We start from the raw sequence: 25,726 nt of genomic DNA, 5'->3' as shown, positions 1-25,726 counted from the left end.
AATTATGTCAATGTTTATATTACTGAATAGAGAATTGAATAACCCTTTAAATGAGCTAGCACACGACCCCTGTTCCCTATTTAACAATAAGAGGTGGGGGAAGTGGAAGTGAGGGGTAAAAATGTGTCCGCCTTAGATCAAAAATCGACCTGTTTCGTCATTTTCTTAAAATTTAATAAATACTGCCAAATATCGAGGTGAACTGTTTTCTTTGTCCCACTCTGTATATAGTATCATCCACTGCTTCAAATTTTTGACATTCCATACAGTTTTTATTCCATTTTGGTATTTATATTTTACATTTTTTTACAGGTATCATGGATCCGAAAACGAGATCTCCACATTTTGACTGCTGGTATATTAACCTACACATCAGACCAAAGGTTTCAAGTGATACGACCCGATAAATCTGACAATTGGACGTTACAAATAAAATTTCCACAAATACGGGACTCCGGGATTTACGAATGCCAAGTGAACACAGAACCAAAGATGTCGTTGCCTTTTAGGCTCAACGTCGTAGGTAAGTACTATCACTTTAATTATCGTTTTCGGAAATTTCGTGACCGGACGGCCGAAATATATTCGTGAGAGCCTCTTCACACGGTACGGATTTTAGTTTTTATTCAAATCGACAAAATTGACGAATTGCTCAGTGGCACATTTTAAATGGGTGCATTCAGACAATTCTATCGTATATCGGGCTCGAAAATTTTACTAGATTTATTCGATGTGCCTAGGTCCTTAAAAACTTTTCTCAGAATCATCCACACGCGAATTTACAAGAAGTGTGAGTTCTAGATGAGTTATACTCAATTCGGATATCCGAACGGATTACAAGAAGCTCTTTTTGCCTTCAATGTAATAATAGGATAATGAAGATTATCCTGTATATATGAAGAATTGGACCATTGGATCGCCAACCAGAGGGCTGACGATCTGAAGCGTATTGTCGGCAACTGGATGCACAAAACAGAGAAAGATGGAAAGAGCTGAGGGAGACCTATGTCCAGCAGTGGACGAGTACGGGTTGATGATGAAGAATTGATTATCGAAAAGCATTTGACTGCGTTAACCATCAAAAGATGATCAAAATTCTGAGAACAACTGTAATTGACGAAAAAACCTTGCCAATTATCTCAAGATTTTATTGTAATCCGTATATCCTGAATTAGGAATCCATATGCATAGAAGCATTAGAAGAGATTCAAGGAGGAATCAAGATTAACAGAACTCTCTTAGGCATAATCAGGTCCCCTGATGATAATCATCAGATCCCCTGATGATAAATGCAGTAGTTCGTCATAGTGAAATATTCGGTTTACATCTAAACGTTTCTAAAACTAAAAATCTACTATTTTTAAAGACAACAATAAACGTACATTTGTATGCCAAGGAACAAATAATAGAACAGTTAACTTCCATATAATATTTGGGAGCAAATATGGACAGCCAGTGGAACTCAAAAAAAGGAATCTTCTCGAGAATCGAACAAACGAGAAAAATACTCATGAAAATGAAAAAATTTATTTACTAGATCAGACCTTAGTCTGAAGCTCATAATCCTAATGACCAGATATTACGTTTTTTCTATCTTGATGTATGGCTGTGAGAGTTGGACAATGGACTCTGAAACAGAAAAAAAGAATAGATACCGTGAGATGTATATACAGGTGGATGTTGAGAATTCCTCAAGGAGGATGTTCTTCTACATGGCCTGCTGCTTATGAGGTCACCACATAGGGTTCGTTAAACGCTTGCCTCTCGTTAGGCTTTTCATGGGCGTAGGACGTTAAATGTTGATTGGAGCATAAAATCAATTAGTTATACCGAAAATACCGACCGCACGAAAAAATTTTAAAGAGGAAATTGTAGGAAATCGTAATTGCAACAATTTAAATCTCTACCATTTTGCCTAAAAGTTTAAACTGGCTAAGATATCGAACATGAACAATACCTATAAAACCAATCCTCACAAATTCTTACGCTTGCGCCTTTACCGCATATGTACGATCTTAGTCCGGGAGCAGTCGCGCCGTTAGAAAAAATCTAACATTTTATGCTTTTCCGTGATAACTTGATGAAAAATTTTGAAACATAACTTTCCGAGGAAGATTGTAGTAATGCGTGGGATTTTTGTTATGTTTTTTTTTGTGGAATTTATGGCTTTGGTGGGAACCAATTAACTTTAAAATTATTAGAAATAGATAATTTTTACAAAACAAGTAAATAAAAACATAAAATAGAAATTTATTTTCACCCGGGAGCAGTCGCGCGTAGAGAAAAAATCTCACAGTATAGATTAAATAACCCGTGTTGAGCTGCTCCCACCCCCACTTGCAAAAACGTTTCAACATTGCTTTCCACTCATAAGTGCCTCGAGGAAGATCGTAGTAATGCGTAGAATTTTTTTTTATTTTTTTTAATTTTTTTGTGGAGTTTATGGCTTTGGTGAGAACTAATTAGCTTTAAGATTGTAAGAAATAGATATTTTTAATATAACAAGTAAATAAAAATATTATAAAATAGAAATTTGATTTAAATTCGTATTTAATCACCCGTGTTGAGCTGCCCCCACCCCACTTGCAAAAATTAAAAAACAAATAGCCCAGATTTATGAGCTATTTATGAGCTCTCATATTCCGCAAATAAAACATTTTGAGCTCGTTCCACTGAGCAGGAATTTAATATTTTATTGGGGGGGATGAGTCAGCCCCCCCCCCCACTACTTAAAAATAGGAATATTGAATCGACTTTTGCGGCAGAATTACGAGCTATTTATGAGCTCTTGGAATGATATAGTTTCGATTTTTGAGCTCATCCCCTTCACCCCCAAACAACCCTTTAATTGATTTAACTTAAGAGAAAAATGCTGAGAAAACTTAAAATATATCGTATTGCTGATATAATTCCTATACAGGCCCGATTCTATAAATGGGCACGCTGGGCACGTGCCCAGGGGCGCACGAGCCTGGGGGCGCCAAGAGGGCGCAAGAAAAAAAATAATAAAAAAAAATAAAAATTTTAATAATAGTTTAAAATAAACAAATATTTTCTGGAGATCGCGGCAAATTGTAAACAAAAACTACGAATAGCGATTTAATCATTGGGAGGGTATCAGCGTAAAATACACCACCACAACCCGACCTCAACGCCGCGCCCGCGCCGGTCCTAGACGACGGAACAAAGCGGAAGCGCGCCGCTCTACATGTGTCTATTTTTAGCCCGCCCGCCTCCCCCCACCATCCTCACCACAACATCCCTTTTGTCTCTTGACTCCAGTCAGGTATTAGACACTGGACAGTCTATTGTGGCGTGGTCTTTCCACGGTTGCGCTGTTTGTTTACGTGCATCAGTTCTTTCAGTCGAGCGCTTCGCTGCTTCTTTTTTGATGTGATTGGTGACTAGTGAGTGTAGTAGGCTACTATGAGTGAGAAAAAGAAACCTAGTGGCGCTGAATTCCGTAAACGTGCAAATCAGAGAATAGCGCAAGAGGCGATCTTCCTAAAAAAGGTTCCTAGAATAAGTAATTTCTTTAACGTTGTATCTGATGTTCATACGAGTCAACATAATTCTAATGACAAAAATGTTGACACTCAAAAAAGCTTGCCTCAAAATGAAGCTTCTGCCTCATCATGTTCAGATAACATAAATCCAGCTTCAAATGATCAGAATTTTTGTTCAGCTTCTGAACTATCCTTACCATCCACCACATCTCGTACACATCATTCGCCTAGTAGGCCTAAGCAGGTTACCGTAGAACCACTAAACCCATATTCTAGAAATAGTTTTGATTTTACACTAGATGATCCGGCCACTTGGGACACAAAAAACGATGAACAAGTTCTTCAAATAATCAATTCAAATGTCAAGCAAGATTTGCAAGCAGATTTTTCAAAGTCAGAACGGTACTATAAAAATGATGTTAAAAAAACCGTAAGCTTTCAGTAAATTTGTTTTCAGGCGAAATCCCGAACGGAGAACGTTTTAGAAGAGATTGGCTTTTGTATTCAAAATCCACTGGTTGTGTATTTTGCATTCCATGTCTTCTCTTTCAACCAGAAAATAAAAGAACTTCTTTTTGTGAAGGTTTCTGTGACTGGAAACATTCATTAACTTTAGCCAAGTCACACGAACAATCAAATGACCACAGGATTAATGTCCTTAAATTAATTTCAAGAAAAAAGTCTCTTTCCGTAGAGTCCTTGGTCTCTTCACAGCATCAACAAGAGGTGAAGTATTGGAGAGACGTTCTAACTAGAATAGTGACAGTTGTAAAATTTTTGGCATCTAGAGGACTTCCGTTTCGAGGTGACAATCAAGAATTAGGTTCAACTTCCAATGGCCTTTATTTAGGATGCCTTGAGCTAATTAGTGAGTTTGATCCATTCTTAGCACAACATTTCACTAAATACGGCAATAAGGGTAAAGGAAATGTATCATACTTGTCATCAGACGTATGCAATGAATTTATTACCGTCATGAGCAACGAGGTGCTTCGTACAATAATTGATGAGATTAATCAAGCACGATATTTTGCCCTGGTTGTTGATTCGACACCTGATGCGTCACATAGTGACCAGCTGGCGGTAGTTTTACGGTATGTGTCCCTAAAAGATGCTTGTGCCACAGAGCGGCTTGTAAAACTCTTGCCACGTATATCGCACAAGTCTGAAGGTCTTGAAGAGGCAATCCTTTTGTCTCTTCAAGATCTGAAACTGGACATTCGAAATTGTCGTGGCCAAAGTTATGACAATGCATCAAACATGTCGGGCCCTTACAGTGGATTACAGTCAAGGATTAAACGAATAAACCACCTTGCAGATTATGTTCCGTGCGTCGCACATTCCCTTAATCTTGTAGGCAGCTATGCGGCCGAAAAGGCTTGTGTGGAGGTTGTAATCTTTTTCAACTTTGTTCAAAACCTCTTCAATTTTTTTTCAGCATCTACGCATAGATGGAATGTCCTAAAAGCATTAATAGGGAAGAGCAATGATGGAAAACCACAAAAAGAAAAGAAAACTCTGATGTTAAAATCCATGAGTGACACTAGGTGGTCAGCCAGGTCCGACGCACTACTTGCTTTGGTTACCAGCCATAAACAAATCAAAGCTGCCCTTGAAGATTTGATTAAGGATAAAACACAAACACCAGACACACGGCTGACAGCAGAAGGGTTTGTTAAAACCTTGGAGAATTTCCAAACAGTTCTTTTAATTGTAATTTGGAATGATATCTTGCAAAGAGTGGACAAAGTTAGCAAAACGTTGCAAACAGAAGAATTAGACCTACTTGGTGCTACAAAAGAGCTTGAGTCTTTATCGTTGTTCTTAAACGAGAAAAGTGAAAAATTTGATGACTTTGAAGCTGAAGCTTTGAAAATGGCTAATTTAAGTACCCCTTCTTATGACAGAGCAAGAAAACGTACCATGTTTTTTGATGAACAAAGGGATGAACAGTTTGAGAAAATGGATCCTAGAACAAGATATAGAACTGGAGTTTTCAAACCCATTTTCGACCATCTAGTAGTGCAGCTCAGTAGCCGGAAAAATAGTTACGAAAATCTAAGTAAAAGATTTGAAATATTCAGTCAACTTCACGAGAAGAAGTATGAAGATCTAGTGGAACAAGCTGAAAAGGTTGCTCAGTACTACTCCAATGACATTTGCGAAAATGACTTCGTACAAGAGTGTCATCACTTTCAAATGTACATGAAGGCTGAGAAACTGAAGAGAATAAGAGACTGCTACTCATACATCAAAGAAAATAGTTTAACAAGCACATTTCCGAATTTGGAAGTAGCCATTAGGGTGTATTTGACTCTGCCAGTTACAAACTGTTCGGCAGAGAGGAGTTTTTCGGCCTTGAAGAAAATCAAGTCAGAAAATAGAAGTACAATTGCAGATGAAAAGCTAAACAGCTTGATGTTACTGTGCACTCAAAGTGACATAACCTTGAAACTTGACTGTGATAAACTGATTTCCACATTTCAAACTTGAAAATGCGGAAGAAACCAATGTAAATAGAAACCGATGAACTGATGAACTTACAACAAAGATAATATAACATGAAAGTGTGATGTTATTATTAATATTGAACTAGTATATCAAGATGTAATGTTATAAAGGCAGAGTACAGTGTATATAGTAGAATAATAATTACAATTATAATAATAAGGGTGGGAGGGTGGTCCGTGATACCGTAGTAACAAAACCTATTGATTATTATGCTAATCTGTTATTGTTTAAGCGTCAATAACGGTTTTGTTTTGTTTTACGGTTGCCGGTTGCCAGTCCGGGACACGGCGGGTCCATAGGTGGTGGAAAATGGAATATTCTCTATTTGTAAAGAGAATAGGGGTTAGATCCCCCCCGAACCAAAACTGGCAAATAAGAAAAAAAGTACAAGAAAAAGCGGAAATCTATTTCGAAATATGGCGCTAGTGGCCGGGTTGTGTTGGCGTATATTTGGTGGTTGGGAGGGGGGGGCGCTTGTCAAAATGGTGCCCATAGCGCCAAAGACCCTAAAAACGGGCCTGTTCCTATAGCTTATAAATATATTCTAAGAATAAACTATTAAATCACGTGCATTTAGATTATTGAGCTACAATCCCTTCGCAAGAAAATTACCCCATCTTCCCGGCTTAAGAGAAAGTTGTACTGAAAATGCATTAAGTTAATTATTTGGCGACTACATATCATATAATAATTTATGAGCACCCAAATTACGCGCAATTGGATCAGTAAATTGCAATTTATTTTGTATAGTGCAGTCACTGAAGGTAAAAATCAACGATTACCTTCAATTTCGGTGAAACTTCATTGATTTTCACCAAAATTGGTTAGTGGTTAGAGGATAGATCAAGAAACAAAGGTGACATGGTGCCACCTTGCGCCTTTACCCTGAGGGTGGATACCGCCCCTTCTCTAGGGTGAAAATTATTTTATAAAAAATAACTTCACAAATCAATAAAAGAACAAATTATAAGTAACATTTGTTTTATAAAGTTATTAAAATATGTAAGTCAATACTTTTTAAGTTATTAAAGATCAAAGATTTGAATTGTTCGTGAAAAGAATGCATGTTTTAAAGCGGTTTTTCGTAAATCACTCAAAAACTGTAAGTTTTTACAAAAAAGTTAATAGTAGTTTAATTCGTATACCTTATATTCTAAGAAAAAACTCTTAAATCACGCGCATTTCGACTATTGAGCTACAACCCCTTCGCAAGAAAACCATCCCATATTCCCGGCTTAAGAGAGAGTTGTACTTAATAGTTATTTATTATATAAGTGTTAAAAGTACAATTTTAAGGCACGCATGTGAAAGTTTACAGAATGAGCGAAGCGAATTCGGCAATTCACATGAGTGCCTTAAAGTTGTACTTTTTAACACGTATATCATACAATATTTTTTCTACAAACATTATAAATTTTTAAAATACAATATCTTTGTTAATTGCTGAAACCATGAAACCTATGACCCGTAAAAGGTAGAACTGGTTGTCTACACTCGTGGGGACTATCTAAAAATTCTTAGCGAAAATATTATACCGTTACATAAACTTGTTGTTTCTACAAACGTGTTAAAAATGCAATAATACAGTTTAAATTAAATTTTAAAAAACCTTCTAAACCACCTTTTTCAAATTGCGCAAGTTGTACTATTAATATTAATGTTAATAAATGAAATATAAATATTTTGACACTTCACAATTTGATAATTCACTTTTAACTGGAATGCCTTAAAATTTTTAAAGCACTAGTACCTTAAAGTAGCATTTTTAACGCTCCTATGGAGTGCAAAAAAATGCATTTTTAACACGGTTGTAGAAAAAATAATTTAAATTAATTATTTGGCGACTACATATCGTTTAATAATTTATAAGCTCGCAAAATATACTCATCTCAATTATTGAATTGCAATTTTCTTTCTATAGTGCAGTCACTGAAGGTAAAAATCAACTATGACCTTCGATTTCGGTAAATCTCCATTCATTTTCACGAAAATTGGTGAGCGTATAGAGGATACCTCAAGAAACAAAATTAACAATAAGAACTTGCGGTTTTAGCCTGGGGTATATGTCACCCCTTCTAGGGGGTTAAAATTACTTTATTAAAAATAACCCCACAAATCGAGAGAGGGACAAATTCTAAGCAAAGTTTGTTATATAATGTTATTAAAATAAATCAATATTTTTTGAATTATTAAAGATCAAATATTTTAGTTTTTACAAAAAAGTTTTCATCACTAAAATTGAAGCTAATAAAAAATGTAATAAATTGCTTACTTAAAAATAATGTTAATTTAAAATAAGTTATAGGTAATTAAATGTATATTTTTCTGCGACTATTCAAATCTAAGGATTCAAGCCTAAATAACGGGAAAGAGTTGCATTTTATGTAACACTTACTAAATACTTGTCAAAGTACTTAGAAATACCTATCAAATGAGCTCCAGAAAAAGTTGATAGCATCAAAATTTATACTTCAAAAATTTTTCCAAAGAAAATAATTTTTCTTTAATAACTCTGTTAATTTTTATGATATCAGGCACATCCAACTATTTGAAACGTAATTTCAAGAGCTATAAAACTGTATTACATTTAATCTTTCAAATACTTTATTTTTTTAGGATAATAGTAAAGGGCTCCTGTTACATTGTTCTCGTAGTAAAATTTAGGATTAAACGTTTCTATCTTCGTTATTTTGATTCATACAGGAATCAAAAGACAAGTAAAATCTTTGCTAATAAAAAAAACTCAAATTTCGTTATTTATCATTTTTTACGTGTATCGAGTATTGTTGGAGTTTTTGAGTTACTTATGAAAAATCGCTATAAAGCATGTATTTTCTTTAACAAAAATTAAAATATTTGATCTTTAATAACTCAAAAAGTATTGATTTATTTTAATAACATTATATAACAAATTTTGCTTAGAACTTGTCTCTCTCTCGATTTGTGGGGTTATTTTTAATAGAGTAATTTTAACCCCCAGGAAGGGGTGACATATACCCCAGGCTAAAACCGCAAGTTGTTATTGTTAGCTTTGTTTCTTGAGGTATCCTCTATCCGCTCACCAATTTTCGTGAAAATGAATGGAGATTTACCGAAATCGAAGGTCATAGTTGGTTTTCACCTTCAGTGAGTGCACTATAAAAAGAAAATTGCAATTCAATAATTAAGGTGCGTATATTTTGCGAGCTCATAAATTATTAAACGATATGTAGTGGCCAAATAATTAATTTAAATTATTTTAAGTACAACTCTCTCTTAAGCCGGGAATATGGGATGGTTTTCTTGCGAAAGGGTTGTAGCTTAATAGTCGAAATGCGCGTGATTTAAGAGTTTATTCTTAGAATATAAGTTATACGAATTAAACTACTATTAACTTTTTTGTAAAACCTTAGTTTTTCAGTGATTTACTAAAAACCTCTTCAAACCATGCATTTTTTTCATTAATAATTAAAATCTTTGATCTTTAATAACTTAAAAGGTATTGACTTATTTTATAACTTTATATCACAAATGTTGCTTATAATTTGTCCTTTTATTGATTTGTGTAGTTATTTTTTATAAAATAATTTTCACCCTCGAGAAGGGGCGGTATCCACCCACAGGGTAAAGGCGCAAGGTGGCACTATGTCACCTTTGTTTCTTGAGGCATCCTCTAACCACTGAACAATTTTCGTGAAAATAGATGAAGGTTCACCGAAATTGAAGGTAATCGTTGATTTTTACCTTCAGTGACTGCACTATACAAAATAAATTGCAATTTACTAATCTAAATGCACGTAATTTGGAAGCTCATAAATTATTAAATGATATGTAGTCGCCAAATAATTAATTTAATGCATTTTAAGTACAACTCTCTCTTAACCCTTAAACGCCCAACCTTTTTTAGGTTCCATGTACGCCCAAGGGTGGGTAAAAAATGTCCACCTCGAAAATAGCTAATATATTTATTGAGAGTTGTTGAAAATGGATTAAACTTAAGAATCTTATGCTTAATAAACACAGCATCTTCTAAAATATTAATATAAACAATTTACAAACCTTACAACAAAATTACAATGTACATAAAAATTAACATACCAGTAATTCAGATTTGTCGATTTTCTCCATATTCTTTCTTTCAGTCTCCTCATTGGCGGATAATTATGTAGATTATGTAATTATACATCGATAATGATATGGATTATCTTCCTACTAACGAGAAATTAAATAGAAACTTTTAGTAACAAGTTTTGCCAAGGGTGTACTTTTTATGCCCATCCATATTTAACTCAAGATGCTTTTATTTTCAAAAATATTAGTAGAACCAAAGTAACATTCGATAATGGGCTGTCTTTTTAACAATAAATAATTTAAAAAAAAAATTAAACACGTAATAAATATGTTACAAGGAAATATGCATTAGGTGGACATTTTTTACCCACCCTTGGGCGTTTAAGTGTTAAGCCGGGAAGATGGGGTAGTTTTCATGCGAAGGAGTTGTAGCTCAATAATCGAAATGCACGTGATTTAATAGTTTATTCTTAGAATATATAAGCTATAGGAATTATATCCGCAATACGATATATTTTAAGTTTTCTCAGCATTTTTCTCTTAAGTTAAATCAATTAAAGGGTTGTTTAGGGGAGAAGGGGATGAGCTAAAAAATCGAAACTATATCATTTCAAGAGCTCATAAATAGCTCGTAATTCTGCCGTAAAAATCGATTCAATATTCCTATTTTTAAGTAGTGGAGGGGGGGCTGACTCACTAAAATATTAAATTCCTGCTCAGTGGAACGAGCTCAAAATTTTTAATTTGCGGATTATGAGAACTCATAAATCAGGACTATTTGTTTTTTAATTTTTGCAAGTGGGGGGGGCAGCTCAACACGGGTGATTAAATACGAATTTAAATCAAATTTCTATTTTATAATATTTTTATTTACTTGTTATATTAAAAATATATATTTCTTACAATCTTAAAGCTAATTAGTTCTCGCCAAAGCCATAAATTCCACAAAAAAAAATAAAAAAAATAAAAAAAAAATCTACGCATTACTACGATCTTCCTCGAGGCACTTATGAGTGGAAAGCAATGTTGAAACGTTTTTCATCAAGTTATCACGGACAAGGATCAAATGCTAGATTTTTCGCACGGCGCGACTGCTCCCGGGTTAAATTCGTATTTAAATTCGTATTGTGAGATTTTTTCTCTACAAGCGACTGCTTATGTGACAGAAATAAGTGCCACTGTGTAACGGTCCACCCGTTATAATATCATTTTTAGCGCTTTAATTATTTTTTTTTAAATATTTACGTGACGTCACATTCTATACGGAACATTCTACGCCTCTGTTGGTGAATTTAATTCGTGTTCCGTGGTCGTTGACGTTCTGATCGTTCTAAAAATTTGACAAAGCGATCTTCCGTTTTCCGTTACTTGGCTGTGAAGTGTGCTAGGATTCGGTCGACGAACTTGGTTCCATAATGGCAGAAGGTTTCATTTCTTAAGCCATTCTATTTGGAAAAAAATGCAGTCCCCCTGAAGTAAAATGGTATCCCGTGGTTTTCCAAGAATCCATCCAGAGTTTCTAGAGGGACAGTAAATGAACAACTGACCTATCCGGTAAATAACTTTTTAACATATAAAGGTTAGGGGATATTACATAAATTTTCTTTTAAAATATTCTTTCTTAATTTGGTTTCTCTTAATCACTCCACTGTATGTAATATGTGTTCGGAGAAAATTCTCATAGTCGTAATTTTTTGGGGTAGTAAAGTTTAAAGTTAGTCCACACCCAAGATTTCATAAATTGTGAATAAAAAAATATAATGCTATGCTCATATCACACTGGCAATATAATTATCCTATAATCTTTTGTTCTCAATATCATATTCTGTATTTAAATACTACATCAAGGTCACACACAGTATCTTCTTACATCTGATAAGCCTTGCTAATTGATGTTTTTTATTGCTGTTCATTCTAAAAACCTCTTCTTCATTACTTCTTCTGTTGTTTTTTATTCACACATGCTCGAGTGAAAAAAATAAACTAAAACTGGGAATCTTTTTTAGCCATTTGGGGAGAAATATTAGAACCTACCATGTAAATCCTTCAACCACCTGGAAGGCGTCGATTCCAGCCACGACCACAGCCAAGTCACTATTGGGGTTTTGGGAACAAGCTTTTTGGGGAACATTCCAGCTCCTTTTCGTCCTGCCACCTGGGCCTACGGGGGGCATGGAGGCGCATCATCGTGATGCTCATTTTCTAGGATGCAACCACAATCTCGTTTGGGAACATTTAGAGTTGTGCATTAAGTAACTTTGGTTTTTATATTTCAGACATTTGATTTAATGCACTATGTTAATTAATTTTTTTTCCAGATTTAGTTTACCTCTGGTTTTTTTTTAATATGACATATTTGTATATTATTGTATTTGGTTCCCAAACTTTGTATCTACGGTAACTTCTTGTGCACAGGAATAAGCCTAGAGAAAATTAGGTTTTTAATACTTTATTATTGCTTTGATATTGGTTTATGTAATTCGGGTAAATCTATTTTGTAATATTACTTGCTTGTTTCCCAAATATTTTCTTGTTATTCGCTTTATTTCGATTGTTCGGTTAATTTGTCGTTACTTTATTTCATTGCATTTTCTCGGTTAATTTAGGTCATCGTTTCGGTATTAATTACTTCATTACTATAACTTTATTCATTTGTATATTTAACTTTATTTATTCATTATGGTATTTTTTCTTAGTGAGGCTTGGGCCTATTTATTTGTAGTATTTTCATCTTTGTCAGTTTCATTTAGTTGTACGTAGCAAGCGTACTATAACCATTTGGTAGAAGACTCATGTGAGGTGTACCCTATATGTTAGTAAGAGGTACTTATACCTTTAAGTTTTGTAACAGGTAACATTATTATTATCTCAAATATAACTTTTTGTATAACTTATGTCATTTTAGAGTCACATGATATGCACTTTGTGTAACTCAGAGATTGTCCAAGATCTAGTAGTTATTGTTAATAAATATTTATTTATTTTGTATATCAATTATTTTATTACTCCTTCATGTTCATTATTACAGATTTGATGATTATTACATGATTAAGATCATTTTCATGGCGCCCATGATTTGTTAGTTTTATTTATTTTGTTCGTCTTTAGCAATTATCCATCTTCATTCAGTTTCAGTACATTATTCTTATTTTATTATTTCATCTTTTAGTCATCATTACTATCTATATAGAGCTACTGTTCTTCGACAGGCATGCAAACGAGCCGTATCCATCCTTGAGTGTCAAGTGGTTTTCTTGCATCTCTTGCTAGCCAACTCTATTCAGTTTGCCTCTGTCTCTTCCCACTTCTACTTCTATCCCTTCTAATCCCCCTTTCTTCAGTACTACTGCAAAGTAGTATTTTTTATTTTTTATTACTTCGGCTTCAACGCTGAAGCCCCTTCATTTCTATTTTCAATATAGACACAACTATTGAATGATAAGTAGTCTTTTCTTTTTTTTTCCTTACTTCTGTTGGAGTACCTATATCTTTCTTTTTACTTTCACTCCAACAGAAGTTTTCTTAATATATGTTACAACTGCTCTCGGGTTAAATATTGATTTTAGCAAAAAAATGATACAAATCCAAATTTTGTATTAAATATAATCCTCTCCATTTTTGTTTATCTACGATGTACGAAAAGTTGAATATGGCTGAGATATTGAGCAAAAACGATTCTCCATTAAATTCACACGACTATTGACCTGCCCTAAAGGTTATAATAATACAATTTGAGGTAGCTTGCCAAGCAAGGTTAGGCCTTTTTTTTCGTATAACCCGACCAGACTTTTTGAATATTGCAAGCTGTTTTTAAATTGTTAAAACCTTGTAATTTTTAACATGGCATATAAAATTTCCCAACAAACGTACATCGCCACATCTACATAATGCCATCAAACATTCAGCAACATTTGTACATATTATGACATCCTTCAAATAAAAAATGGTTGCACGTATTACACAGTCAAAATTTTTTTGTTTTCGTTTGAACAGAGTAAACAATCAGCGACCTACAGCCAGACGCAATTAGCTTTTGAAAGCACGGTGCAATAAAATCGTCAAGTTAATGCCAGGAAAATCAATAGCACTGGAAATTCTATTTAATCTGTTTGTCGCTACAATTACACTGAGCCCAATGTATGTTTACACCTGCGTTACACTGTACCAGAAGAAAAAATAAGTCTTTTAAACATACAGTTTTAAAATACCGTTTAATCATTTGTGGCTTTCGGTTTCCATGGCCACAGAAGCCTAGTAAGCATCTTTTAAGTCAAGGCTTATTCCAACACATACTTTTTCCAAATAAAAATAGACGGTTTCCTTTTGATTCAATTTGAGTCTCTTTCCATTCCTGACACGTGTTTCTAGGTTTACCCGTTATCAAAGAGGCTTTGCAAGAAGATTGAATTGAACCAAAACGCATCGACTCGTTGGTAAATATATTTAAATATTATTCTACCAAGGTATGTCTTTAGCGACCTCTAACAAGTAGTGAGTATCGATAGCAATGAAAGTAATCTTACGCCAGGGAAATGAGAAAAATATACATGTTCGGGACACTTGAGCAGCCAGGTTGCAAATGGGTTTTTTGAGTACTATATACCTAATACATTATAAATACAAAAATGCCCGTCACAGTTCGGACGAGAATTTTAGTTATTAACAAATAAGTTATTATATCGCTACAGGTAAAAATAGGGTAATAGTACGTTCTTTAACGGTAAAATATTGCAAAACCCCTAAATTTTGAAGAACCGCTTGGATCGACATGAAATTTGGCACACACATAGCTAACAAGTCAAAGAAAAAAAGTGATAATATGCCGATGTGTGCTTTTGCCTGGGGTGGTTATCACCCCCTCTTGGAGGTGAAAAAATATACGTCCAAAGTAAGTCCGGATATGGATAAACTGACTAATTTTAAATAACTTTTGTTCCATAGAGTTTTTTCATTAAGTCAATACTTTTCGAGTTATTTGCCAGTGAATATGTTCATTTTTTCAACAAAATAACCACGCTTTTAGACGGTTTTTCGCAAATAACTCAAAAAGTAAGTATTTTGTCGAAAAAAGCATTCTTAGCAAAAATATAGCCTGTAAAATTTTTTAAAAAATGGTGTATATACAACGTCTCTACACCTAGTAGAAGCAGAGTTATAGCTAATGAAAAATAGGTTCATATTCGTCAAATTCCAAATGGAATATTTTAACGTGAAATAACCAAAAATGAAGCACATTTCGGAGAAAACTCATTACAACTTATTTAAAGTGTTTAAAAAAACTTAATTTTTGTTTCATAAATAAGCTAGTCCTTTTTTTGGTAAAAAAAAATCGGGAAAATCACCTCCTAATTAGTATCTCAAATGAACTTAATCGTTACGACTTCACAAGTTTTTTTACTCGTGTATGTATTGTTTATATGATCTGTAGGTTTCATCGGTTCAAAGTCCTCATTTTTAAAAGGGCTGTAGTTAAAAGGTGTTGAACAAGTCACTGATCACGAATGTATGCAAATTTAGAAACACCAAATCTTAATAATTTTTGTCTTGCAGAAAAACAAAAAATAGAGGATATTTACAGATCATATAAACACAACCTAAGTAAAATAATTTTCGGAGCGGTAACGATTAATTTCATTTAAGTTGCTAATTAGGGGTGGTCTTCCCGATTTTTTTTTGCCACAACAAAAGGGAACAACTTTATTTTGAGCGTCACTTGCTTAAATTTGATGCTAGAAACTTTTTACAAAAACAGGAATAACGCTTTTTTAAACACTTTAAAAAAGTTATTATTGATTTTCCCCAAAAAGTGCTTAATTTTTTGGATATTTTATGTCGAAATATTCTATTTGAAATTTGGCGAATATGCACCCATTTTTCATTGGCTGTAACTCTGGTTCTACGAGGTCCAGAGACCTCACGCGTACAGCATTTATTTACTTTTTTACAGACTATATTTTTGCTAAGAACGTTTTTTCGACAAAATACTTACTTCTTGCGTTATTTGCGAAAAACCGTCTAAAAATGTCGTTATTTTGTTGAAAAATGAACATATTCACTCGAAAATAACTCGAAAAGTGTTGACTTAGCGAAAAAGCTCTATAGAACAAAAGTTACTTAAAATTAGTCAGTTTTTCCATTTCCGTACTTATTTTGGATATATGTTTTTTCACCCCCAAGCGGGGGTGAAAGTCATCCTCAGGGCAAAAGCCGGCACAATATCACTTTTTTTCTTTGACATGTAAGCTATGCGTATGCCAAATTTCATGTCAATCCAAGGAGTTCTTTAAAATTTAGAGCAAAAACCGTGAAAGAATGTACTATAATTAAATATCTTATTTATAGTATCCTTCAGTTAGTAGATGAGCAAAGGTTTAAAATGGCAGTTTTTGAATTTTAGTCCGATCCTTTTTTGCTTTGGAAATTTCCAAATAAAATTAAAATTTTGAAAATAAAAAAATTGCTATAACTTTTGCTAAAATGACCTTGAGACTTTCGTATTGCATGAAAAGTTGAGTGAAACAGTCCATAATATAATGCAGAAAAAAATTTAAGACGATTCGTCAATTAGCTTAAATATTATTCAATTTGTTTATCCCAAAGAGCTTTTTTTTGCAATGTTATTGTTCAGAAAATAATAACGATATAGCAATTCTGTGGAAACCAAGTGAAAGAAGAATAGTGATATTTTCAACATATTTAAAAACAATTAAAAAGTCATTTTTGTTAATCCGAAAACATTTTACTAAATTAGAGTCATTTTTGGCTTATAAACAATTTGAATAACTTTGTTAATATTGACTCTAGACTAATACTACTTTGGTATTTAAAAAGCTGGTATTTTTATACGAATTTTCAAAAAATAGCTATTTGTATAACAAGGGAGGAAAGTGTATAAAAATGGAGGAAAAGGCACTTTACTCCCATGTTATACATATGGTTTTTCCACCTTCCTCAAATTAATAACAAGTCATTTTTCATTTTTACTTAATTTTTTTATGTAACTAACCAACAAAATTTATTAAAACTAAAATTAACAAGTAGGTACAATATAACTGTCAATTGTCAAATATAAGTCAAATTATTAATGTAAACATTGTTAAATCAAAGTAACAATTTACTGTATTTTACCATTCTGCAAAATACAGGGTTCTGCAAAAAAATCGAAGTCGATTCGTGGTCGGAGGAGGGGAAAAATTATTAAAATCCGTGCACCCAAAAAATGAAATTGATTCTTCAAAAATATTCTGCAATTAATATCTCCGGAGCTTCTTGATGGCTTTTGATCATAATTTTTTTAATTTGTTTTTACTCGTAGTCTTGTACGTTATGTACACATATCCCCACCTAACATTACAAAATGTTAGGGGGAACCCCCTTTCTAACTCAGGGAAATTAAAAATAAATTACGACCGATTCTAAGACCTACAGAATAAACATATGTTACAGTTCAAGTTGATTATCCAGTTGGAGTTGACTCCAACTAGTTGGAGTCAACTCTAACGGCTGGTTTCAGTAAAAGTTGATTATAAATATAAAACGAAGATTTATATTCAACATTTACTAGTAAAAGTAGACTCCAACTAGGAAAAGTATACTCTTCCCAATGCCATTTAGTAAAAGTTGATTCTGATTCACACAAACAGCCGATTCTAGAAATTAAATGTTACTGAATATGTTCAAATTAGTCTAGGCTGCATCGTCGCCCCCGTTAGGTAAATTACTCCGATTCGAATTTTTTGCACAAACTTACTCAAAAATTGGTCTTATAACAAATCTACTGGGTGCCAGGCAGTACCTTGATCGATAAATTGTTTAAACAATTTTTTTAGACAAATTCACAAAAATAATTTTTTCACTTCGAACAATTTTTTTTAGATCATTTGGGTTATTCTGAGCAAAAAAAGGTATTTTGTGATTTTTCTTTGTGAAAGGTATTTTTTTGTTGTCGAGTTATAAGCGATTTAAAATTTGAAAATTGCGAAAATAGCCATTTTCAAGGCTTAATAACTCGGTTAAAATCCATTATTATGAAAGTCAGAAAGTGACCAAATCAAAGTTTATAGCCCCCTCTACAAGATCCAGCAGAAATTTTTGTCACTATTTTATTACTAAGCTTTATCTTTAATTATTAACAATGAGCGCTAAGTGCGCATTAGGCGGCCGTCAATGGTGAGTGCTAAAGAGATGCACCATTCCAGCCGTCCAATGGTGATTCTCACTCGCACTCACATTGACGGCCGCCTCAATACACGGTTAGCGCTCATTGTTGATAATTAAAAATAATATCTTATTAATGAAATAATGACAAAAATTTCTTCAGGATCTTATAGAGGTAGCTTTAATCTTTGATTTTTTTTTAGTTTCTGACTTTCATAATATATAATATCGTATGGCATTTTTGCCTTTCGAACAGTTCCGGCGCCAATTACATCTTTAAACCTGTTTCAAGTAACTAGTGTCGATGTACACTAGCCCAGGGGGACCGACTGTTTAACGTGCTCTCCGAGGCACGGTGAGACGGCTCGTGTCATAATTGAAAATGAAAATGGTTTGTCTTTAACAGGGCTCGAACCCACGTGCACTGGCGTATGAGGCCAACGATTAGGCCGCTCGCTCGACTTTCACAATAATTATCTTTAACCGAGTTATTAAACCTTAAAAATGGTTATTTTGGCGTTTTTCAAATTTTAAGTCGCTAATAACTCGACAACAGTCAATTTTAGAGAAAAAAAGCCCAACGGATCTAAAAAAAAATTTGTAGGAAGTGAATAAATTATGTATTTTTGCGAATTTGTTTAAAATCATTGTTTATCGCCAAAATTCACTAAAATCATTCATTATTGTACTCATTTGCCCTCATTTTCGGCAGTAAATTAACACTTTGTTGTATTGAAAGAAGAATGTTACTTTACCTGCCGCGATAATTAATCAAATTAACCGAGATTGAATGTAAGTGGTCAATGGCAGCAATCGATTATTTATTTGAGTGAAATTAAAATTTATTTACTTTAATTATTAAAAATATTGTACAAAATTTATCTTATTATTAATAAAATTTATGTTAAAAAGTAAAATTCTGTAGTGTTTCGCAATTATATTCATACAAAATAAATCATAACTTTACAGATTTAATAATTAGGTAATTATACAATATTGATAACTATCGATTAAACATCAAAACCGGCCATCATGCAAAAGTCATCTGTCATTACTGTCAATACTGTCATATGAATTTTTTATTTCGTCTAAAATTAAAAAAAATTCCTCAAAGTTGTAAGTAAGTGTTAATGTTTTTTATGATTGACGATACAATTTTGTACGCACCACCTCAATAATCTTTATCGAACGCGTCTGTTCCTCTGCTCGTAATATCAGACTCGTTCGATAAAGAGTCACTTTACTGACTGACTTTACTGAAATTGGTTGAACAATTTTTCGACCGCGGTACCGCGTGACACCCTGTGTATTTGTTAAAAGGATTGTTATACGGATGTATTTCTTTGAGTAAGTTTGTGCAAAAAATCGAATCAGAATAATTTACCTAACGGGGGCGACGTTACAGACTATACTAATAAGTAGTTGAAACGGTCAAAACAAAGAAACACACACTCATCAAAAATGCACTTGAGATTCTCGTATAATCAACATTTACTGAATCGATCCAGGAAGAGTCAACTCCAACTAGTAAAAGTTGATTTAAATTTTTAAAATCAACTTTTACTGCTCGTTTCAGTTGGACTGACAACTAGTTAGAGTCAACTCTAACTGAGAATCAACTTGAACTGTAACATATACATATATAATTTCATAACAATCGGTCAAGCGGTCTCGGAGACGTATGGCAACTAACAGTGTGACAGGAGAATTTTATAGATGCAAATATATAGATGGCTATTAAAAAATAGGGGTTGGTGATAGAAGAGTGAAAATTAAGGGTTTTATGTATTTTTTAATTCTACGCCATATAAAATTAGGGTAGACAATTTTGTCCAAAATAATAAAAAAAATGTTAAAGTGGCAACCCCGCTTATAATTTATGGGCATGGAAAATAGATTAGAACCCATTTTCAGTCCTACAGGATATACGTGTAAAATTTCATAAAAATCGCTCAAGCCGTTTCGGAGGAGTATGGTAACTAACACTGTTACAGAAGAACTTTATGTATATAGAAGTAACTGTGAATTAAATAATAAAAGTGGCTAACTTTGACCGCAATGAATGTAGGTAAAATTTTTTTTTTGAAAATTCGTGTAAAAATACCAGCTTTTTAAATCCAAAAGTAGATTTACTCTACAGTCAATACTAACAAAGCTTTTCAAATTGATTTTAAGCCAAAAATGACTCTACTATAGTAAAATGTTTTCGGAATGATAAAAATGATTTTTTATAGATTTTTTTTAATGCTTTTAAAACATCAGTGTCCTTCTTTCATGTGATTTCCACAGAATTGCTGTAACGTTATTATTTTCTGAACAATAACATTGCAAAAAAGCTCTTTTGGATAAACAAATTGAATAAAATTTAAACTAATTGACGAATCCTCTTGAAATTTTTTGTTCATAATATGTACTGGTTGTCTCAGCTTTTTGTGCAATATCAAAGTCTTAAGTAATTTTCGTAAAAAGTTAGGAACTTTTTTTATTTTCGAAATTTTAGTCTTATTTTGCAATTAGCGAAGCAACAAATGATCGGACCAAAATTAAAAAACTGCCATTTTGAACCTTTGCTCATCTACTAAAATATGAATATTCCAAATAAGATATTTAATTACCGTATTTTTACCTGTAGCGATTTAAACGAAAAAACTGCCATTTTTGACGCTTATTTGAATAACTAAAATTCTCGTCGGAACTGTGACGGGAATTTTTGTATTTATGATGTATTAGATATATAGTACCCAAAAAAACCCATTTGCAACCTGGCTGCTCAAGTGTCCCGACAAAAACCATATTTTTCTGGACGATCTATGAATCTGATGCTATTCATGCTATCGGACGATGCTGGAAATTTATTCCTCGCTACGTAGTTCATGTTTTCTCGCTTGACTTTTGACTTACTTTTACCTTTATCGCAATTTTATACTACTTGTCATCGGTCTGTGTTTTATTAATTTTTTTGGTGGCCGAAGACGTTTTTTTGTATTTATTGTAGATTTTTTAGAGAGCTATCTGAAAAATATAAAATCAACATTAGTAAATACACTGCGATGCCAAAGGTGAGCGAGTTGTATTCTTTTGATAGAGCTGCGATTATCTAGACTTTATTATATGTTTGCTAATATGCTCTGTTTGGGTCTTCTGTGCTTCCATCTATGGTAAAGGGTAGAGTTTATTAGGATTTTTTTCATTCTTTGGAAAGCATACTCTATACGAGCACGTATTTCGACCTCGTGGTCAAGATCGTTTGTTATCTAGCAACCAAGATACTGGAATATTTGTATGGGTTCTATCTGTTTGTTCTTCTTCTTCTTTTTACGGTGCCTTATCCTTAAGGACGTTGGCCATTACATTTGGTCATTTGGTTCTTCTTCTTTAGGTACCGTCTTCTCTAAAGAGGTTGGTAATCATTACAGCTATTTTCACTTTTGAGATTGCAACTCTAAAGAAGTCGACGGAACTAAAATTATGCCACTTTCTCAGATTGTTGAAACAGGAGATGCGTCTTATTCGTCCATTGCCGGAGGTTTTTAAGCCAAGAGTTGCGTTTTCTTCCTGGTCCCCTTTTGCTATTGGTTTTGCCTTCGATTATAAGTTGGAGCAGTTCATATTTTTGATTTCTTACGATGTGACCAAAATATTGTGTTCCCGTTTCCGTTCTTTACTATAAGCATAAGCTCTATTTCCTTGTTCATCCTCCGCAAGATTTCGCATTTGTCGTATGACTCGTGTAGGATATTCTGGGCATTTTACGGTAACACCAGAGTTAGAATGTTGTTGTGGATTCTTTTTTGTGTTGCTTCTGTTTTTGTCCAGGCTTCAACACCGTCGAGAAGGTGGAGAAAACATAGCTGTTTGTTATAAATACGAATATTAGTGTTGGAATTTGGTGCACATGTAACAGTCATTCTTCTTCTTAACGTGCCCTCTCCGCGACGGAGGTTCGCAATCATCATGGCTTTTCTGATCTTAGATGCTGCTGTTCTGAGTAGTTCGATTGATGTGCATCCGTAGCATCCCTCAAGATACGCAACCATGGGACTCTTCTCTCTTAAACACTTCTCTTGCTCTGGATTTTGCCTTGTATAATTAACTGAAGTATGTTGTATCTCTCATTATGCATAGCATGCCCCAGGTATTACAGCTTTCGTGTCTTGATGGGTTCCAATATTTCCATTCTTTTGTTGACTCTTCGTTGTCATGACTTCGTTGTCTGTTACATGCTCGGTCCATGATATCTTCAGGATTCTTCTACACACCCACAGTTCAATGTTCTAACTTTTTAGCAGTCGACGCGTTAAGTGTCCATGCTTCTATCTCGTAAAGCAGAGTCGAGAAAATATAACGCCTTGTCAACTCTCAGGACTAATTTTAGTTCTCTTACAGAAAAATACCCATTGCAAACCCTCAGCACTGTCCGCAAGAATAACGGTGTCGTCTGAGTATCTTAAGTTGTTTACGTATTCTCCGTTGAAATTCGTTCTCCGAATTTTGAAAGATCTTTGTTATTGTCTCCCCAGAGGATAAAATTCGTTTATAGTCCGTTCTTTAACGGTAAAATATTGCAAAATCTCTAAATTTTAAAGAACCGCTTGGATTGACATGAAATTTGGCAAACACATAGCTAACAAGTCAAAGAAAAAAAGTGATATTGTGCCGATATGTGCTTCTGCCCTGGGGGTGGTTTTCTCCCCCTCTTGGGGGTGAAAAAATATTCGCCCAAATAATGTCAGGAAATGGATAAACTGGCTAATTTTAAGTAACTTTTGTTCTATAGAGTTTTTTCACTAAGTCAATACTTTTCGAGTTATTTGGCAGTGAATATGTTCATTTTTTCAACAAAATAACCACGCTTTAAGACGGTTTTTCGCAAATAACTCAAATAGTAAGTATTTTGTCGAAAAAACATTCTTAGCAAAAATATAGCCTCTAAAAAATTTAAAAAAATGGTGTACATATCACGTCTCTACACCTAGTAGAAGCAGAGTTATAGCTAATGAAAAATAGGTTCATATTTGTCAAATTCCAAATGGAATACTTTAACGTGAAATAACCAAAAATGAAGCACATTTCGGGGAAAACTCATTACAACTTATTTAAAGTGTTTAAAAAAAGCTTCATTTTTGTTTTATAAAAAAAATTTCTAGCATCAAAATTAAACAAGTTACGCTCAAAATAAAGTTAGACCCTTTTGATTTTGGTAAAAATATCGAGAAAATCACCCTCTAATTAGTATCTTAAATGAACTTAATCGTTACGACTTCACAAGTTTCTTGACTCGTGTATATATTGTTTATATAGTCTGTAAGTTTCATCGGTTCAAAGTCCTTATTATTGAAAGGGCTGTAGTTAAAAGGGGTTGAACGAGTCATTGATCACGAATGTATGCAAATTTTGAAACACCAAATCTTAATCAATTTTTGTCTAACAGAAAAACAAAAAAAATATGATATTCAGAAAAGCTAATCTGACTTTTTTTATTTTTCGAGATTTTTGGTATCTCTAACAATTTTTAAGTTATTTTGAAAAAAAGGATATTTTTCAAAATTTAAATTTTTAAAAATTTTATTTTCAAACCAAATGTTTTTAAAAATAAGCACTTTGAATAGATAAAACTTACAGATCATATAAAGACAACATAAGTAAAATAATTTGTAGAGCCGTAACGATTAATTTCATTTAAGTTGCTAATTAGGGCGTGGTCTTTCCGATTTTTTTTTGCAAAAACAAAAGGGGCCAACTTAATTTTGAGCGTAACTCGCTTAAATTTAATGCTAGAAACTTTTTGTAAAAACAGAAATAAAGCTTTTTTTAAACGCTTTAAAAAAGTTAAAATGGATTTTCCCCAAAAAGTGCTTAATTTTTTGGATATTTCACGTCGAAATATTCTATTTGAAATTTGGTGAATATGAATCTATTTTTCATTGGCTATAACTCTGGTTTTACGAGATCCAGATACCTAACGCGTACACCATTTTTTTTTACTTTTTTATAAGCTTAATTTTTACTAAGAACGTTTTTTTCGACAAAATACTTACTTTTTGAGTTATTTGCGAAAAACCGTCTAAAAATGTGGTTATTTTGTTGAAAAATGAACATATTCACTCGCAAATAACTCGAAAAGTGTTGACTTGGCGAAAAAGCTCTATAGAACAAAAGTTGCTTAAAATTAGTCAGTTTACCCATTTCCGGACTTACTTTGGACATATATTTTCTCACCCCCAAGAGGGGGTGAAAGTCACCCCCAAGCAAAAGCACACATCGGCACAATATCACTTATTTTCTTTGACATGTAAGCTATACGTATGCCAAATTTCATGTCAATCCAAGCGGTTCTTTAAAATTTAGAGCAAAAACCGTGAAAGAATGGACTACTTAAAATAAATGATCAATGTCTATATTTACATGAAATTTTCGGTTTGCGTAATTTTAAAATAATTTATATCCGTGTATATAACACTAGGAAAATATGACTGCTATATTTTATTCCCAATAATCTGCTACCATTGACAATAACCACAAAAATGAATGCACGGCGTTAATACTATCTTGATGCATAAATTTAATCGAGTTGGGGTAGAGTCCTCTTAAGTATTCTTCCCTCGCTCTCTTTAATAGCAGCCCGTAATTCTCACCACAGGTATTCGTCAATTTCTGAAAAATAATTCCCCTTATCATTACTTATTCAAATGAAAAACAGAGAGAGAGAGAGAGAAATTGGATGGGTTGAGCAAGATAAATACCAATGAGAAACGAAGAGGAATATCTGTTATTTAACAAAACCCACAGGAGATTAGCAGCTCTTCTAAAAGACCCTAACTCAAATTTACACAGAGTTTCTCAAACTCGTTATTTTTCATGAGTCAACTGTTTTGTTAATGATTAAGAGATGACCGGATTCAAGTTTTGCGGCTGGATGTTTTTTTAACATTTAACTTTCAGGATAAATCTAGGTTAAACATAAACTACATAACAGGCGGGCTGAAAATTTCGTTAGACTAACATAGAAAGAATTTTTTTTGATAAAATTTGATTTTATTATTCAAAATAGTTTCCTTCGAGGGCTCTACAACGATTATGGCGGTCATACAACTTTTCAATATCATTTTTATAATACAATTTCTCTTTAGCCTCAAAATAGGCCTCAGTTTCGGCGATTAACTCTTCATTGGTGCCAAATTTCTTTCCGGCGAGCATTCTATTGAGGTCAGCTAACAGGTAGTAGTCGCCGGGTGCCATATCTGGTGAATACGGTGGCTGCAGAGGCAATTCGTATCCCAATTCATGAAATTTTGCCATCATTTTTATTAATTTGTTACACGGTGCGTTATCTTGATGAAACAGCACTTTACTTTTCTTCAAATGGGGTCATTTTTACACGATTTCGTCGTTTAAACGCCCCAATAGCGCAACTTAATAGTCGCTGTTAATGTTTTTTCCTTTTCAAGATACTCGATGAATATTATACCATGCGCATCCCAAAATACTGATGCCATAACCTT

The 25,726-nt window shown here is 33.4% G+C and overlaps 1 protein-coding gene across 1 annotated transcript in view; it reads left to right on the top strand.

Annotated features, from left to right (window-relative positions):
- The first annotated feature begins 317 nt into the window (after positions 1-317).
- Positions 318-25,726, top strand: part of LOC114338195 (uncharacterized) — a 200,595-nt gene continuing 175,186 nt past the window's right edge. Inside the window, exon 1 of the mRNA XM_050649183.1 lies at positions 318-523. Coding sequence (XP_050505140.1) covers positions 493-523 — 31 coding nt within the window. The 5' untranslated portion in view covers positions 318-492. The remainder of the gene's footprint in view (positions 524-25,726) is intronic.

The sequence above is a fragment of the Diabrotica virgifera genome, chromosome 4 (genome assembly GCF_917563875.1).
Source record: "Diabrotica virgifera virgifera chromosome 4, PGI_DIABVI_V3a".
Taxonomy (NCBI): domain Eukaryota; kingdom Metazoa; phylum Arthropoda; class Insecta; order Coleoptera; family Chrysomelidae; genus Diabrotica; species Diabrotica virgifera.
Note: the sequence above shows the minus strand (reverse complement) of the source record. Positions and strands in the feature narration are given on the sequence as shown.